This window comes from Macaca thibetana, chromosome 2, assembly GCF_024542745.1.
Source record: "Macaca thibetana thibetana isolate TM-01 chromosome 2, ASM2454274v1, whole genome shotgun sequence".
Classification (NCBI taxonomy): Eukaryota; Metazoa; Chordata; class Mammalia; order Primates; family Cercopithecidae; genus Macaca; species Macaca thibetana.
The window spans coordinates 152,073,313-152,092,794 of NC_065579.1; the positions used below are offsets into that span (position 1 = coordinate 152,073,313).

Genomic DNA, 19,482 nt, shown 5'->3' on the forward strand with positions numbered 1-19,482 from the left:
TCTGCCTCCCAAAATGCTGGGATTACAGGCATAAGCCACTGCACCCAGCCAGTAGTTACTTTTTTTGGTATAATTAGTGTAGAATGGAATCTGATATTTGTTATCAACCTGGGCAAGTAAAAAGAATTCTGAATCAGATTATAATGTTGGTAGTAAATACTTAAACCCTCCAGTATAAAGTTATGGTTGTTTAGAGTCATTGGTGATTAAAAAAAATTTAATATATCCCTTGAGGTTAAGTGGAATAAAAAGCTACCACTATAGACGAAAAAAAAAATTGTCTTTTGCAGACTGCTTATTAAAAATATTTGAAGGAAATGTATACTTCCTCACCCCTTTAAAAAAAGTCTTATCTCTTTCAACATGCTAAGCCTAATGGTTTTCTTCTGTAATGTGCTTTTTTTTTTTAAGGGCTTTCACCATTCTACTACCTTCCTGCATGTATTCTAGTTTGCCACCATCCCTCTTAAAAATGTGGTAACTAGAATCCAGTATTTCAGATATGTTGTTATTTATTTAGGGTATGGTGAGAGGTTACCTTCTTTGCCCTAAGAGTGTCTATTTTGATAATGTAGTCCAAGGTAGCTAGTTATTTTGATAGTCGTGGCATAGTAATATTTTGTTGAATTTTCAACAAACTAAACTCCCTAGTGCTTTTCTTTTTGAACTGTTGTAGGTTTTGTTTGTAAAGTCATGTAGATTTTTTAAAATTGTGTTTTAAACAATTTAGATGCTGAACTTTGCTTTATTTCTGTTTTTTTTTTTTGTTGTTGTTGCCTATTCTGACTTATTGTTGTTCTTTTTCTGTGTTATTTCTGTAACTCAGCGTATTAACTAGTTTATTGTAATCATCAAATTTGTTTTTTGTGTTTACCTGAGTGGTTAATAGAAATGTTGAACCAGGTAAATGGCATGTCATTAGAGTCCTCTCCAAATTAACATTGAACCATTAGTCATCTCTTTCAGTAAGGCCATTGACTTGGGTAAGAGTCTCCCTAGTAGTATTGTGATCTAATTGCCGGTTTTCTGGCATTGCCACATGCATATTATCAGTAACTTTGTCAGTCTCTGACTGAAGTTATTAATCTGATTGTCTATGACATTTCCTTCCTATTTGCCTTACAAGTTTTGATTGAGTGACATCATTTATAGGATACTGTATTATCATGAATGAAAGTGAGATTAAGTTGGCAAGTCAGTCTTCGTAAATTCTTGCTAGCTCCTACAGGTACACAATTAAATTCTACAGGCCTACTGAGAATCTTGTAATGCAATTCCTTAAGACGATTTACAACAGACAAGAGCAGTTAGACTTAAAACCCATGTATAGGAAACAGGCTAGAAGGAAGTATACCAGAACAGTAACAATGGTCTTTTGAGGGTTTTTTTGCCCCCTGGTTTCTAGGTTTTCTAAAAAGTGGATGCAGTAATTTTAATTTTTAAGAATTCTTCCCATCCTTTTTTCCTATATTGAGACTTGTCTTCATTGTGAAACCTTTCAGACTACCCTATCCTCAAAGTGATAAACCCAGTTTGACATTTCATTTGTTTTGGATAGATTTCGAACATGAGAGATGGTAAATGGAGGGAGGGATGTTAAGGAGTTTTGAGTGTCAAGTTCTTGCATTGAAATCAAAGGACTTTTTTTTTTTCTTTTATTTTATGGGGAAACAGAACCTAACCCTCCTATTGATGAAGTTATCAGCACACCAGGAGTAGTGGCAAGGTTTGTGGAGTTCCTCAAACGAAAAGAGAATTGTACACTGCAGGTGCGAATAATTTTTGTTTATTGCCTCATAACTTAATTCCCTTTGAAAATTTTTATTTTGTACACAAATTTGTTACTAATTTTTATCTGTATGAAGAATTAAGTTTGTTTATAATGATATTCCTGACAACTGCATTGCAAGCTGCTTTTATAGCTTTGTTAACATGTAGGCCTTCGTTACACTCTTTATAATTCTTGTCATTTTTAATCATTTAAAATGTTTTTTGATTGTGGATAATACTTCTCTAATCGGGAAATGTTTACAGCAGAGGAGCCATTACAGCTAGGAACTTAAGTGTGGGCTACATAAACTTTGTTTTGAGGGAGTTTTAAATGATACTTGGTGACTTTCTCAGGATGGTGTAACATGGGCTAGATCAGAGTCTCATTAATTCCCAAATCTGTTCCTAATTAATTCTTCCTCCACCCCACAAAAAGCCAATAAGGAGATAACCTTGTCAGGAATCTGTGTCCTTATTGCTGTGTCAGTTTAGGCTTTCAGTACTCTACTATATGAGAGATTCCAAGAGGAAATTTTGTAATCTCGATTCAGAATTTTGGTTTTTTTTTCTTCTTCTTTTTCTTGAGACAGAGTCTTGCTCTGTCGCCGGTGCTGGAGTGCAGTGGCAAGATCTCAGCTCACTGCAAATTCCATCTCCCAGATTCAAGTGATTCTCCTGCCTCAGCCTCCCATGAAGCTGGGATTATAGGCGGCCGCCACCACGTCCGACTGATTTTTGTATTATTAGTAGAGCCGGGATTTTGCCATGTTGGCCAGGCTGATCTCGAACTCCTGACCTCAAGTGATCCACCTGCTTGGCCTCCCAAAGTGCTGGGGTTATAGGTGTGAGCCACTGTGCCCAGCCAGGAATTCAGTAATTTTCATAAGAAAAGAAACCAACAGTCAGCTGACTGTCATCCTGGAAGTTATCTAGAAATTCTAAAATACTATTTCCCCCCCGCCCGGATAAAGTTGGGTTTTTAGTAAACTGATGATTTTTTAGTAAACTTCCCTGGAGTAACCAACTGAGTCAGTGCCTTTATTAGTAACAAATATATGTGATCCCTAAATTCTCACCTGTAGGATCTAATCTCAAAGGCTTAGACCTTGAGACTATGTAACTACAAAAATTGGTTAGATGCCAAGTTGATCACAAAATGGGATTATCTTTCTAAGAAAATATTGGCCAAAAACTAGTTAATCATAGAGATATCCCCCATCCCTTGTGTACTGTTCTTTACTCTGAGACTGGAACCATGTAGACACTGGGGCATTTTTGTAAATGATAGCTCTTGTCCCCAGGTTCCTTACTGTCCACACCATTATAGATTATTCCTACAACTTGATGATTTGCCTTGATGTTTTCTCTTCTTTCCTCCTATCCTTTCTTTCTCTTTGTTTTACACTCTTTGTTGCGGTGATGAGTTCCTTCCAGAGGAAAAACAAGAAATCCAGAAAAGGTAGAGTACTTCAATGTCCCATCAGTTTTTCTTCTCCAGTTTGACATTTACCAGTTCCCATGCTCATTTGAATTAAGGTTCTGTTTTGCTAGCTGCCTCCTGGATTGTAATTCTGGTCCCCATCTAAGGCCAGGATCATCAGACACCTGAAAAATAATCACGTTCACCCTGAGAGCAAGGGAAGAGAGAGACTTTTTTCAGGAAAAAAGGAAATCCAGACAAACAACACTGCAGAGAACAGAGCCTGATCCCCTAAGCAACCTGCCAAGAACCAGAGGGACCAAATGAGGAACCTTACTGCAGTTTATCATTTGAAATGCTTTGTAGGAAGAGGGAGGTAGGGAAAGTTATTTTGTTCGTGCTGAAAAAAGTGTTTCTATCCTGTCTCTGGGAATGACAGTAGATGAGAGATACTGAATTTACTCCTTGATCCGGCAGTTTTTATTAGGTGGTTGTGGAAGTCTAGTTCTTTTATGCATTAAACATAGATGGTATATAACCTTTCAGATCTAAAATGAAAAAAGTCGGAGAAATGGATCTTTCCACATCTCTGCATTCCCTTGTACTCCTTAAAAAGTACAAGTATATTCTCAGACAGTGCCCTCTTCTGGCTAAGACATTCTACATCTTTTTTTAATTCATTACTCTGTAATTGTGGAACTTGTATTTTAACACATCTGAAGATGAAAGCCTTCAGAAATCTCTAATTTGCTTCTACGTAAACTCCCAGATTCCACCCTTGTGCAAACTAATAATTAGGCTGAAATATTGCAGAATGATTCCTCTGGAAGTGATAACCTCATGATTTTATGAGGATAGTCTTAGCTGTCCTAAGACTGAGAAATAACCAACCTGTTTGTTATCTAAGGGCCATCTCTAGCTTTTTTATGTGCACATTTAAGGACACCATGGTGTTCTTTCTCCACTGTGACTAGTGGGGACTTTTGACCACCTAGAAGCAAGAAGGGCAAGTATATTGAGAGAGACCTTAAAGCCAGGAGACTTGTTGCTCTACCATGTTTTCAAATAATTAGACATGCTCTGGGAAGCTTGGAGGTTACTCCTTCCTCTGTGTTCTTGGAGAGCACACAGATGTAAGCTATCCCTGATACTTTTACCTGCTTACTAAAAGTTGAATAGTGCAGCTTTGGAATAGGGCTTTTGTAATTTCTCTTCCAGAAGGAGAGTCATACTGTGTGGTGCCAAGAGGAAATTTGATGGCTCAGCTCACTAATAAATCTTGTGAACAAACTTAATTTCTTCATTCCATAAATAAAGAACTGTGAATCCTAGTGAAGGGTCTTTTTATGTTCTTTCTGGCTTCCCAAGTCAGTAAGGTACCTCAAACCAGGGAGATAAAAGTGCCTGCTTTGAGCATTGCTGCCCAGGTACTGAAGGTGAACATGGGTGGAATCTAGGATTTTGGAAGCAAACAATGCCTTTTAGCTAAGAGCATTCTCAAGCTCCATGACATCTAGGTCTCAGATAGACTTGAGCCCTTGTCATGAGACTGGTCTGCTTTATGGCATGGTCTGTGAGCCTATTCTGTTGGTTCTTTGAGTCCAGGCCCAGTATCTTTGTACTGTCCTTTGCAATGCTGAGATGTGGCATTCCCAAACTTTCTTATAGAAGCTTATAAAAATAGCTAGAAATAAATATATTGCCTTCTGTTTCCAAATATTAGACAGATAATCCTTGAAAAATTGTAAATTTGAATTAAATTGGCTTAGTTTCCCCTTTTCTGCCTTTCTTGTCCCCTCTAAAAGCTTAATGTGATAAACTGCAGTAAGCCTTCATCCTCCTGTGTCTTTTCCCATCTTCATTGATCTCTCTGCCTTTCCTGGAAAGTTGCTCAGATGACTCAGGCAGTGTTCTCTGCAGAGTTTGCAATCTGGGTTTATTTTTCTGATGTGAGCCTTTCTTTTCACTTGCTCTCCAGGTGAGCCTGGCATTTGCTAGGAACCAGAGTGGAACCGGCAAAGTGGCCAGCAACAGAGTCCTGATCCAAATGGAGAAAGGGAACCAGGCGTACCTCAACCTGGAGTGGGAAACTTGATAGGAGGTCAGAAGTACTTCAGCTTTGGATTCTCATTTTCCTTATTTAAGGAACTGAGCGCCAGAAGGTAGAGACTAAGAAAGGGAAGAGAGAAAGCATCAAACCTTCAGTGTGCAGATTTCAGTTGTAGCCTTATTTAGTGAGTTCAGGACAGTGAAAAATAATGAGTGGAATTACAGTTTATAAGTAGTTACAGCTGCATGATAGCTTGTTTCCTTGTATGGTGCCATTCTTGGATATTAAGAATATAATAGTTTAAAACAATAAAAGAAGTGAAAATTTTATTTGGCCACCATTTGTTACTTCAGCAATACCATTTCTTAGATTTTTTTTTTTTCCAGGTTAATGATTTCCTCGTAGTAGAGTTGCTTACTTTAATTAATTTCTTTGGCTGTTTCTATCATCACTTTATGCATATGTATTTGCCATCAATTCTAGGCTTTCCCATTTCACAACTATTTCTTGTTAAATTCTAATCTAGTACCCAAGGCTGAAACATTTAGGAAAAAAAAAAACAAAAATAGATGGCAAATCTCAGTGGAGTACAGCTTTAAAGTATAGACTGTGATGAAAGGGAAGTTATGTAGTTTAAAGTACATCTAATTTTTAAAAACGTATACTTAAATACGTTTAACAGTTACTTCTTCTAACATTAATAGAGACAGACCTGTACTCAGGGAAATTCTGTTTTTTACTCCCCCCCCTCATACATATATGGATACATGCATAAACATACATATATATCACACATGTGTAGATGGGTGTAGAAAATTTCACAAATACAGCTTGATTAGCTTTCACAAAGTGAAAACAGCAAAGTAATCAGCACCCTGTGTGTTTTTATTGCCTTTTTAATGCATGAATATGGTTGTATTTTCAGTGATCCTCTTGTTAGAGTTACCCATTTACTTCTATCCCCAGTAATAGCAAAGATGTTCTTGATTTTCATTCCTGAATTGCATTCAGAGGTTATCATCATTGTATACTACTTAGTGATGAGCATAACTGGCATGTTATTCTTTTGCTAAGATGTAATAATTTCTCTCTCTTTTTACCATCTGTATTCAGGCTGTTATTCACTTATTTTTCATTTTCTTAGTCATTGTCACTTGAATTGTTTTGCTTTTGTATTTTATTAACTTGTGTAGCTTCTGGAATTCTCCCTCATTTCCCCTGAGATCTTTGGTGCTAAACTCAAAATAGCAGTTTGAATGCTGGCACCAATTAGTATTCTAAGTAATTTTTTCTCACCAATAACTCTGTACTATATCCCTATGTACCCAGGTTATAATTATAATTTCTTTGCATCCAAATCTCACTGTAATCTTTTTCTTTTATACAGACGGTATGTATTCTGGTCTTATTTTTTTTCCAGATTACTTTTCCTTACAGTTTCCTTTTATTTGACTTGATGTTTGCAGTATCTGATGACTGTTTATTGAACTTTGAGCCTGCCTTGTGGTGGGACAGTTTGCTTTTATACTTACATCATATGACTCTGGTTTACAAATTAATTTTCCTAGTAAGCAAAAGAAACTACATTTTAGGTGAACTTGTTTTTTCTTTTTTAGTATAAATAATCTGACATACTGTTATTTAAAATTTCTTGCACTAGATATCCAAACTACAAGCAATTGAAATATTTCTGGGTCAGCATTTTGTTTCAGGAAACTATGACTGGGCTTCATAATGTATTAGATTAGGAGGCTGTAACAGTCCTTGTCTTGGACTGTGTAACATTACTCGAATCATTAGTCAAATTGTTGGATTTTTTTGGATAGTTTCCTCATTTGTACACAAGAAAAGCCAGATACCTTACATCTCTGGGTTATCGTAGGGATCCTCTGCGAGTATGTGAATAGTACTTTGAAAATATAAAGTGGCCGGGATCACACCTGTAATCCTAGCACTTTGGGAGGCCTAGATGGGAGGATGACTTGAGGTCAGGAGTTCAAGACCAGCCTGACCTACATGATGAAACCTCGTCTCTACTAAAAATACAAAAATTAGCCGGGCGTGATGTTACATGCCTGTAATCCCAGCTACTTGGGAGGCGGAGGTTGCAGTGAGCTGAGAACGTGCCATTGCACTCGAGCCTGGGCAACAAGAGCGAGACTCCGTCTCAGAAAAAGAGGATATAAAGTACGGTACAAATGTCAAGTTTTAATTCAGACGTACTGAAAGGGTCGGAGTGTTGTTTTCATTAGTAATTTAATCACAGGGATAAATATGGGAAGAATTTTTATTTCATGGTACCTGGGGTTTAATGTGCAAGTCTCCAGAATTTTTGTTATAACAAAAAGGGACCAGATACGGGCTCCTTAACTGAAGTGCTCCTACTCTGGGCCTCCCTGCTGCTGCTAAACCCCCTTACCTCACTCATGTGTGTCACTTCTATAGTTTTCTTTGGAACATCCATTGGTTATGTGTCTTCTGCTATGAATTTTGTATCATTAGCATAGCTTTGAATGTGATTTGATCAGATTGCCCATTTCCTCTGTCTTCCTCTATTCCCAAAGATTAATGAATTTAGTTTTCTACCTGACAGCTACCTTTTAGTTAATCTGGAAGCTTAGAAGAATCACAGGTCATTTGATGATGACTTGTTATTGTCTCTGATTTAAAGGACATACCATGGAATTTTTCTTTTTTTCTGTGTATGTGCTTTATTAAATAGAAGAGAGAATGGAGGAAGAAACAATCTGAAATGTAATTAAGAATTCTTAACTAAATAGAGTACATTATTGGATTTCTCAATATTAGGCTAAAGAGTCAAGTTAGTGTTAGAGATATATTTTAGTGTAGTATGCTCTATTTTTTGTTGGCCATAATTTCCTTTACATCTTCTGTTTATCAGTGCTATAATGCTATATATCAACCTTTAGTCAGTTTACCTTCATTTTTCTCTCCCTATTAAGAATGCCCAAAAAGTCCTGTCTCTGTATTTTGGTTTGGAGCTCTCTTATTTATTGGAAGCTCTTATGCTTTGAAGTTGTCATTTCTTTTCATTATGTGCTGTTAACTCCTTTCACCTACCTAACATTTGATACCTTTTGCCTTTTTCACTGTGCCTATATTTTATGTTTCACACTAACATTCTCTCCCCATTTTACTTTGCCCATTCTACAGAAGTTTGTAAATCTTTTTTTTTTTTTTTATTAGATAACATACATGGTACAGGTTAAAAGGCACATAAAGCTTTCCAGTGAAAAATGTCTTTTTCATCCTTGTTCCCTAGTTACCAGGACCTTTCCATGCAGGCAACAAGTATTTAGTTTCCTATAACTCCTTCTAGAGATAATCTGTGCAATAAGTAAATTAATGCATGTATTCCTTTTTAATGCTTTTAGAAAATATGGTATAATGCCATATTAATGTACACTGTTTGCATTTTGTTTTCATGTATATCTTGGGAGATCATCCCATATCAGCATATGTAACACTCCCTCATTCTTTTTATGGCGTCATGTTTACTCTTTCTTGAACTGAAATTTTAGACACCCTGAATATTCTTCTAGGTTGAGGTGTCTCTTCTGGATGTTCTTTTAAAATTAATAAAGTACTCAACTGATAGGTTACGTGCAAATAATGATCTAAGAATCTTTTTTTCATGTACAGAAAATGTTACTGTTATAAGTAAATAAGCTTTTACATTCTAAAATGATAATGAAAATTATTTTTATCTTTATAGTTTGAATCAGCTTGGGTACTGACAAATATTGCTTCAGGAAATTCTCTTCAGACCCGGATTGTGATTCAGGCAGGAGCTGTGCCTATCTTCATAGAGTTGCTCAGCTCAGAGTTTGAAGATGTCCAGGAACAGGTAAAAATGAAACAAAAGGAAGCAGCTGAAAGAAATTTTTCGGCTGGGCACGTCGCTCATGCCTGTAATCCCAACATTTTGGGAGGCCGAGGTGGGTGGATCACAAGGAGTTCGAGACCAGCCTAGTCAACATGGTGAAATCCTGTCTCTACTAAAAATACAAAAATTAGCTGGGCGTGGTGGTGTGTGTCTGTAATCCCAGCACTTGGGAGGCTGAGGCAGGAGAATTACTTGAACCCAAGAGGCGGAGGTTGCAGTGAGCCGAGATCGCGTCATTGCACTGCAGTTTGGGCAACGAGAGCAAGACTCCGTCTCAAAAAAAAAAAAAAAAAAAGAAACAGTATTTCCCTTCAGTCATAATAAGGGGCTGAGTTTTGCCAGTTGGCTTTGGTAATCTATGGATTGTCACAAAGGAGTGTTCTAGAAATTTAGTCTTAATCAAATAGAAAATGTCTTAGTGACTGTAGGCGGAATTTCTCTTAGACACAAAATAATCTTCCCCTTCCAAACCTGACATTCTTTAAGCCATGTATATGTACTTTTTTAGACCATGTAAGCAGTTACTGATAGAGGTTTTTTCTTGTAGAAATTTCAAGTGTTGAAAGTAGACCAGTTGCTGTGGCTCATGCCTGTAATTCCAGCACTTGGGAGGCTGAGGTGGGCAAATTGCTTGAGCCCAGGAGCTCGAGACCAGCCAGGGCACCATGGTGAAACCCCGTCTCTACAGAAAATAAAGTAGGTGGCCATGGTGGCACACGTCTGTTGTCCCAGCTGTTTGATAGGCTGAGGTGGGAGGGTTCACTTGAGCTCCAGGAGGTGGAGGCTGCAGTGAGCCGAGATCACACCACCATACTCCAGCCTCGGTAACAGAGCGAGACCTATCTCAAAAAAAAGAAAGTGGCTAGTCTTTGCTACTTTTGTGCAGAAGGGTACAGAAAACAAACTTCTTTTTGTTCACTGTTTTCTTATGTAAGCAAGAAAATTCTCTTTCTCTTTTTCTTGCTTTCTTGCTTTACTTTGCTTTTCTTTCTTTCTTTCTCTCTCTCTCTCTCTCTCTCTCTCTCTCTCTCTCTCTCTCTTTCTTTCTTTCTGTCTGTCTTTCTGTCTGTCTTTCTTTCTGTCTTACAATCTCTGTCACCCAGGCTGGAGTGCATTGGCTCAATCTCGGCTCACTGCAACTCTGTCTCTCAGGTTCAAGCAATTCTCATGCCTCAGCCTCTCGAGTAGCTGGGATTACAGGCGCCTACCACCACACCTGACTAATTTTGTATTTTTAGTAGAGATGGGGTTTCACTGTGTTGCACTCCAGACGGGGTGACAGAGTGAGACTCTGCCTCAAAAAACAAAAACAAACAAAAAAGAATTAGTTCTTTCCTTTAATAAACTGAAAACCTCTGTTTATTGTATACTCTTGGATATTACTTATCTTCCCCCCCCCCAATCCTACAACTATTTCATTTGACTCGCCGATGAACGTGTTATTGTGGTATACTGGCATCTGAAAGAATTATGAGGGAATTAAACTATGTAGCCTTTATTAATGAATGATTCTTTCACAGGCAGTCTGGGCTCTTGGCAACATTGCTGGAGATAGTACCATGTGCAGGGACTATGTCTTAGACTGCAATATCCTTCCCCCTCTTTTGCAGTAAGTTTCTTCTTCCTTCTTCCTTTTTGAGAATAAAAATGTAAGAGATTCCTCAGAAAGCATTACATCTTTGGAAATCATTTTGGATTTTCTAGTGTTATTTTTTATTTCAGATATTTTCTTGTATAGATCATTTCCTCCAGCACCCTATCTTTTTCCGTGCCAAAATTCTGAATTACTTGCATCAGAATTAATGAAGTTTTAATGTTTTGGAGAAAAGCTGTCTGAAGACATCTCTTTATCAAAAGTATTATTTAGTATTTATGTCATCAGATAATCACTGTCTGTTATATAGTTTACCATTGTACCATCGTGCTTGTAGGTTATTTTCAAAGCAAAACCGCCTGACCATGACCCGGAATGCAGTATGGGCTTTGTCTAATCTCTGTAGAGGGAAAAGTCCACCTCCAGAATTTGCAAAGGTAAGGACTATGCTTTTGGGACATTGGCAGAAAAATACAATTAAAAGAATATAGCAACCAATAGTAAGGTGAACAGAAAGATAATTTTTGTTAAAATTTAAAATGTTAGAATTTTATCTGTTTTCAGACAAACTGTTGTTTTTGTTGGTTCTCTTTATTATTTAAAAAGCAAATTTAAAGCATAACTTGAAGGTGCACATTTACGAAGGGACTGCAAATAAAGCATAGCATGAAGGAAGAATTTGTAAAGCTTATTGAAATTAGGCTGCATACAATTAGTATACTGTATTAAGAGACTATCCTTTCAGTTCTCTTAAAACAATGGTTCTCAGAATGTGATCTGTGAGTTCTCTGGGAGTCCATGAGATTGTTTTTTTTTTTTCAACAGGTTTTTGGGGAACAGGTGGTGTTTAGGTACATGAGTTACTTGTTGAGTGGTGATTTCTGATATTTTGGTGCACCCATCACCCAGGCAGTATATACTGTATCCAGTGTGTAGTCTTTCATTTCTCACCCACCTCCAGTCCTTTCTCCCTGAGTCCCCAAAGTCCATTGTATCATTCTTACGCTTTTGTGTCCTCATAGCTTAGCTCCCACTTAATGAATGAGAACATCTGATGTTTGGTTTTCCAGTCCTGAGTTACTTTACTTAGAATAATGGTCTCCAGTTCGATCCAGGTTGCTGCAAATGCCATTGTTTCGTTCCTTTTTATGGCTGAGTAGTAGTCTATGGTATATATATCACATTTTCTTTATCTACTTGTTGATTGATGGGCATTTGGGCTGGTTCTGTGCATTTGCAATTGTGAATTGTGCTGCTCTAAACCTGTGTGTACAAGTATCTTTTTCGTATAATGACTTCTTTTCCTCTGGGTAGATACCCAGGAATAGGATTGGGCATCAAATGGTAGATATACTTTTAGTTCTTTAAGGAATCTCCACACTGTTTTCCATAGTGGTTTTACTGGTTTACACTTCCAGCAACAGTGTAAAAGTGTTCCCTTTTCACCACATTCATGCCAACGTCTATTTTTCTTGTTTGTTTGTTTTTTGGTTTTTTGAGACAGTTTTGCTCTTATTGCCCAGGCTTATAGTGCACTGGTACGGTCTTGGCACACTGCAACCTCCACCTCCTGGGTTCAAGTGATTCTCCTGCCTCAGCTTCCCGAATAGCTGGGATTACAGGCGCACCACCACGTCCAGCTAATTTTTGTATTTTTAGTAGAGACGGGGTTTCACCATCTTGGCCAGGTTGGTCTTGAACTCCTGACCTCAGGTGATCCACCCACCTCAGCCTCCCAGAGTGCTGGGATTACAGGCATGAGCCACCGTGCCTGGCTGCATTTTTTAATATGTTTATTGGCTGTTTGTATATCTTCTTTTGAGAATTGGCTGTTTGTGTCCTTAGCCCACTTTTTGATGGGATTGTTATTGTTAGATTTGAATTTCTTGATGGGATTGTTTTTGTTAGATTTGAATTTCTTGCAGATTCTGGATATTAAACGGGTTTTTTTGTAGTTGTTTTTAATTTGGAATCATATTTCACTGAATTCATCTTAAAACCTTAGCATTTTTGGTCTATAACAAAGTATCTGAAATACAGAATTTTATAGCTTTCGCATTTGTGAAAGTTCCTTTACCTATTTAGTCCACAAAGAATGTGTTTTGACAGGGAATCTCACTCCAAGAATTGATGTATATAAAACTTTGCTCTCTGAAATTATTTTCCTTGGGCTTTGACTACAGATTAGTGCAAGATCACTGACAACATTGCCAAAGACGGAAATGCCACTTAGGTACTTGCTGCTTCATCTTTAGAAGAGCAAATCACCCTAGAAGTCACCAAGTATATGCCTGGTTGCCTTCTTGAGTATCTCACCTCACTTCTGGCTTTAGGCTATTAAATTTCATAATCATCATTTTCCTTTTACAGGTTTCTCCATGTCTGAATGTGCTTTCCTGGTTGCTGTTTGTCAGTGACACTGATGTACTGGCTGATGCCTGCTGGGCCCTCTCATATCTATCAGATGGACCCAATGATAAAATTCAAGCAGTCATCGATGCGGGAGTATGTAGGAGACTTGTGGAACTGCTGATGTAAGATATCTTTTAGAAAGTGTGTCCACTTTTTTTCCCTTGGTACTAGTTTTCTAGCTGCTAATACTTAAATATTAATTGATTATACATGATAATTGATTTATTGTGCTTTGGGCTACTGTTTTTGTTACTTGTTTATGTTGATGTCAGATCCATTTGTCTTGTTTTATTGAGGTTTATAGAGAACCTCTTACTCCTCTGCTGTTAGCAGACCTTTGGCAGAAACATTGGGAAAACTCCGATATGTGTAGTTGCAGGCTCGTACTGGATGACCTAAGATCAACCACTGGACATCAGAAGGCATACTGCCACTAAAATAGTCATTCCTTATCTGTCTCATTTAGAGCTTATTTTAGACAAGTATCAGAAATTGAATCTTATTTTGCTTTATCATGTCTGTGATGCTTTTGATAACGAAGTGGAAAATTTACTCGTGACAAATAATATGAGACCGTAATAATCAAATTTTTAGATACTGCAGAAGAAAAAAATGAAAATGATAACATAATGGAGAAATGGTACAGTTACAAGCCATGGGAAATTCAAAGTAGAAAGTAGATGCAAGGAGACATTGTCTCGAACATGACATTTGGAATAGATTAGATAGTTATAATGTATTAATACAAAATACAAAACTCTGGGATTATAGCAGGCTACAGACCGGATGCAGATCAGTAATGTCGTGCTAATGTGAATTAATGGCAGTATGATGCTGCAGGAGTCTGAAGTACATCATTCAAAATCTGGGAAGTAATCCTTTGTATTCTTCAGTCACTAGACTACTATATATTTTAGCCTTTTTTTTTTTTTTGACTTTTTAAAAAATACTTTAAGTTCTAGGGTAAATGTGCACAACATGCAGGTTTGTTACATAGGTATACATATGTACCATGTTGATTTGCTGCACCCATTAACTTGTCATTTACGTTAGGTATCTCTCTTAATGCTATGCCTCTGCCTGCTCCCCACTCCACCACAGGCCCTGGTGTGTGATGTTCCCCACCCTGTGTCCAGGTGTTCTCATCATTCAGTTCCCGCCTATGAGTGAGAACATTCAGTGTTTGGTTTTCTGTCCTTGTGATAGTTTAGTTAGAATGATGGTTTCCAGCTTCATCCATGTCCCTGCAAAGGATATGAACTCATCCTTTTTTATGGCTGCATAGTATTGCATGGTGTATATGTGCCACATTTTCTCAATCCAGTCTATCATTGATGGACATTTGGGTTGGTTCCAAGTCTTTGCTATTGTGAATAGTGCTGCAGTAAACATGCATGTGTCTTTGTTGTAGCATGATTTATAATCCTTTGGGTATATACCCAGTAATAGGATCACTGGGTCAAATAGTATTTCTTGTTCTAGATCCTTGAGGAATCGCCACACTGTCTTCCACAATGGTTGAACTAATTTACACTCACCAACAGTGTAAAAGTGTTCCTATTTCTTCACATCCTCTCCAGCATCTCTTGTTTTCTGACTTTTTAATGATTGCCATTCTAACTGACGTGAGATAGTATCTCATTGTGGTTTTGATTTGCATTTTTCTGATGACCAGTGATCATGAGCATTTTTTCATGTGTCTGTTGGCTGCATAAAAGTCTTTTATGAGAAGTGTCTCTTTATATCCTTTGCCCACTTTTTGAGGGGTTGTTTTTTCTTGTAAATTAATTTAATTTCTTTGTAGATTCTGGATATTAGCCCTTTGTCATAGGAATGCTTGTGATTTTTGCCCATTGATTTTGTATCCTGAGACTTTGCTGAAGTTGCTTATCAGCTTAAGGAGATTTTGGGCTGAGATGATGGGGTTTTCTAAATATACAATCATGTCATCTGCAACTAGGGACAATTTGACTTCCCCTTTTCCTAATTGAATACTCTTTATTTCTTTCTCTTGCCTGATTGCCCTGGCCAGAACTTTCAACACTATATTGAATAGGAGTGGTGACAGAGGGCATCGTTGTCTTGTTCCAGTTTTCAAAGGGAATGCTTCCAGTTTTTGCCTATTCAGTATGATATTGGCTATGGGTTTGTCATAAATAGCTCTTATTATTTTGAGATATGTTCCATCAATACCTAGTTTATTGAGAGTTTTTAGCATGAAGGGCTGTTGAATTTTGTCAAAGGCCTTTTCTGCATCTATTGAGATAATCATGCGGTTTTTGTCTTTGGTTCTGTTTATATGCTGGATTACGTTTATTGATTTGCGTATGTTGAACCAGCCTTGCATCCCAGGGATGAAGTCCACTTGATCGTGGTGGATAAGCTTTTTGATGTGCTGCTGGATTCGGTTTGCCAGTATTGTATTGAGGATTTTCGCACCAGTGTTCATCAGGGATATTGGTCTAAAATTCTCTTTTTTTGTTGTGTCTCTGCCAGGCTTTGGTATCAGGATGATGCTGGCCTCATAAAATGAGTTAGGGAAGATTCCCTCTTTTTCTGTTGATTGGAATAGTTTCAGAAGGAGCGGTACCAGCTCCTCTGTGTACCTGGTAGAACTTGGCTGTGAATCCATCTGATCCTGGGCTTTTTTTGGTTGGTAGGCTATTAATTACTGCCTCAATTTCAGAGCCTGTTATTGGTCTATTCAGGGATTCAACTTCTTGGTTTAGTCTTGGGAAGTGTATATGTCTAGGAATTTATCCATTTCTTTTAGATTTTCTAGTTTATTGGCGTGGAGGTGTTTATAGTATTCTCTGATGGTAGTTTGTATTTCTGTGGGATCGGTGGTGGTATCACCTTTATCCTTTTTTTATTGTGTCTATTTGATTCTTTTCTCTTCTTTATTAGTCTTGTTAGCAGTCTGTCAATTTTATTGATCTTTTCAAAAAACCAGCTCCTGGATTCATTGATTTTTTTGAAGAGTTTTTTGTATCTCTTATCTCTTTCAGTTCTTTTCTGATCTTAGTTACTTCTTGCCTTCTGCTAGCTTTTGAATTTGTTTGCTCCTGCTTCTGTAGTTCTTTTAATGGTGATGTTGGGTGTTGCTTTTAGATCTTTCCTGCTTTCTCTTGTGGGCATTTAGTGCCATAAATTTCCCTTTACACACTACTTTAAATGTGTCCCAGAGATTCTGGTACATTGTGTCTTTGTTCTCACTGGTTTCAAAGAACATCTTTATTTCTGCCTTCATTTCATTATTTACCCAGTAGTCATTCAGGAGCAGGTTGTTACGTTTCCATATAGTTGTGCAGTTTTGAGTGAGTTTCTTAATCCTGAGTTCTAATTTGATTGCACTCTGGTCTGAGAGAGAGTTTGTTATGATTTCTGTTCTTTTACATTTGCTGAGCGGTGTTTTACTTCCAATTATGTGGTCAGTTTTAGAATAAGTGCAGTGTGGTGCTGAGAAGAGTGTATATTTTGTTGATTTGGGGTGGAGAGTTCTGTAGATGTCTATTAGGTCCACTTGGTGCAAAGCGGAGTTCAAGTCCTGGATATCCTTGTTAACCTTCTGTCTCGTTGATGTGTCTAATATTGACATTGGGGTGTTAAAGTCTCCCATTATTATTGTGTGGGAGTCTAAGTCTCTTTATAGGTCTTTACAGACTTTATGAATCTGGGTGCTCCTGTATTGGGTGCATATATATTTAGGATAGTTAGTTTTTCTTGTTGAATTAATCCCTTTACCATTATGTAATGGCTTTGTCTCTTTTGATCTTTGTTGGTTTAAAGTCTGTTTTATCAGAGACTAGGATTGCAACCCCTGCCTTTTTTTGTTTTCTGTTTGCTTGGTAGATCTTCCTCCATCCCTTTATTTTGAGCCTGTGTGTGTCTCTGCACGTGAGATGGGTCTCCTGAATACAGCACACTGATGGGTCTTGACTTTTTATCCAATTTGCCAGTCTGTGTCTTTTCATTGGGGGATTTAACCTATTTACAGTTAAGGTTAATATCGTTATGTGTGAATTTCATCCTATCATTATGATGTTAGCTGGTTATTTTGCCCGTTAATTGATGCAATTTCTTCCTAGCATTGATGGTCTTTACAATTTGGCATGTTTTTGCAGTGGCTGATACCGGTTGTTTCTTTCCATGTTTACTGTGTCCTTCAGGAACTCTTGTAAGGCAGGTCTGGTGGTGACAGACTCTCAGCATTTGCTTGTCTGTAAAGGATTTTATTTCTCCTTCACTTATGAAGCTTAGTTTGTCTGGATATGAAATTCTGGGTTGAAAATTCTTTTCTTTAAGAATGTTTAATATTGGCCCCCACTCTCTTCTGGCCAAGAGATCTGCTGTTAGTCTGATGGGCTTGTCTTTGTGGGTAACCTGACCTTTCTCTCTGGCTGCCCTTAACATTTTTTCCTTCATTTCAACCTTGGTGAATCTGACAATTATGTGTCTTGGGGTTGCTCTTCTTGAAGAGTATCTTAGTGGTGTTCTCTGTATTTCCTGAATTTGAATGTTGGCCTGCCTTGCTAGGTTGGGGAAGTTCTCCTGGATAATATCCTGCAGAGTGTTTTCCAACTTGTTTCCATTCTTCCCATCACTTTCAGGTTCACCAGTCAAACATAGATTTGGTCTTTTCACATAGTCCCATTTTTCTTGGAGGCTTTGTTCTTTTCTTTTTACTCTTTTTTCTCTAATCTTGTCTTCACACTTTATTTCATTAATTTGATCTTCAGTCACTGATATCCTTTCTTCCACTTGATCGAATTGGCTACTGAAGCTTGTGCATTCATCACGAAGTTCTTGTGTCATGGTTTTCAGCTCCATCAGGTCATTTAAGGTCTTCTATACACTGTGTATTCTAGTTAGCCATTCATCTAACCTTTGTTCAGGGGTTTTAGCTTCCTTGCGATGGGTTAGAACATGCTTCTTTAGCTCGGAGAAGTTTGTTATTACCGACTGTCTGAAGCCTACTTCTGTCAACTCATCAAAGTTATTCTCCGTCCAGCTTTGTTCCGTTGCTGGCAAGAAGCTGCGATCCTTTGTAGAAGAGGCGCTCTACTTTTTACAATTTTCAGCTTTTCTGCTCTAGTTTCTCCCCATCTTTGTGGTTATATCTACCTTTGGTCTTTGATGTTCGTGACCTACAGGTGAGGTCTTGGTGCGGATGTCCTTTTTGTTGATGTTGATGCTATTCCTTTCTGTTTATTAGTTTTCCTTCTAACAGTCAGGTCCCTCAGCTGCAGGTCTGTTGGAGTTTGCTGGAGGTCCACTCCAGACCCTGTTTTCGTGGGTATCACCAGCAGAGGCCACAGAACAGCAAATATTGCAGAACAGCAAATATTGCTGCCTGTTATTTCCTCTGAAAGCTTCATCCCAGAGGGGCACTCGCCTGTATGAAGTGTCTCTCAGTTCCTACTGAGTGGTGTCTCCCAGTTAGGCTACTGTTGCAGGAAATCAGGGACCTGAACGGAGGGACCAGCTGAAGCCACGGCCAAAGGACATAAATTGTGAAGATTTCATGGACATTTATTAGTTCCCCAAATTAATACTTTTATAATTTCTTATGCTTGTCTTTACTGTAGTCTCTGAACATAAATTGTGAAGATTTCATGGACATTTATCACTTCCCCATTTAATACTCTTATAATTTTCTATGCCTGTCTTTAATCTCTTAATCCCGTCATCTTCGTAAGCTGAGTATGTATGTCGCCTCAGAACCCTGTGATGATTGCATTATCTATACAAATTGTTTGTGAAATGTGTGTTTGAACAGTATGAAATCTGGGCATCCTAAAAGAACAGGATAACAGCGATTTTCAGGCAACCAGGGAGATAAGCATAAGGTCTGACTGCCTATGGGGCCGGGCAGAACAGAGCCATATTTCTCTTCTTGTGAAAGTGAATAGGAGAAATATCGCTGAATTCTTTTTCTCAGCAATGAACAGCCCTGGGGAAAAAATGCAGTCCCAGGGGGAGGCCTCTAAAATGGTCGCTCTGGGAGTGTCTGTATTATGCAGTTGAAGATAAGGGATAAAATACACCCTGGTCTCCTGCAGCGCCCTCAGGCTTGCTAGGGTTAGGAAATTCTAGCCTGACAAATTCTAGTCAGACCAGTTGTCTGTCTCAAACCCTGTTTCCTGTTAAGATGTTTTTCAATGACAATGTGTGCACAGTGGGATGTGAAACTTCATCCGCAATTCTGATTTCGCCCTGGCCTTGCGATCTTGCTCTGCCCCCATTTTCCCTGTGATATTTTATTGCCTTTTGAAGCATGTGATCTCTGTGACCCACACCCTATTTGTACACTCCCTCCCCTTTGAAAA

At 38.1% G+C, this 19,482-nt stretch overlaps 2 protein-coding genes across 3 annotated transcripts in view; both read left to right on the forward strand.

Annotated features, from left to right (window-relative positions):
• Positions 1 to 19,482, forward strand: part of KPNA1 (karyopherin subunit alpha 1) — a 335,799-nt gene that overhangs the window by 298,929 nt on the left and 17,388 nt on the right. For both annotated transcript variants that reach the window (XM_050781846.1, XM_050781845.1), the window contains 5 exons: positions 1,675 to 1,769; positions 8,977 to 9,108; positions 10,668 to 10,756; positions 11,079 to 11,178; positions 13,112 to 13,275. In XM_050781846.1, coding sequence (XP_050637803.1) covers positions 1,675 to 1,769; positions 8,977 to 9,108; positions 10,668 to 10,756; positions 11,079 to 11,178; positions 13,112 to 13,275 — 580 coding nt within the window. The remainder of the gene's footprint in view (positions 1 to 1,674; positions 1,770 to 8,976; positions 9,109 to 10,667; positions 10,757 to 11,078; positions 11,179 to 13,111; positions 13,276 to 19,482) is intronic.
• The window catches only part of MIX23 (mitochondrial matrix import factor 23), a 304,832-nt gene that overhangs the window by 202,686 nt on the left and 82,664 nt on the right, over positions 1 to 19,482 (forward strand). The gene's annotated exons all lie outside the window — the stretch shown is intronic.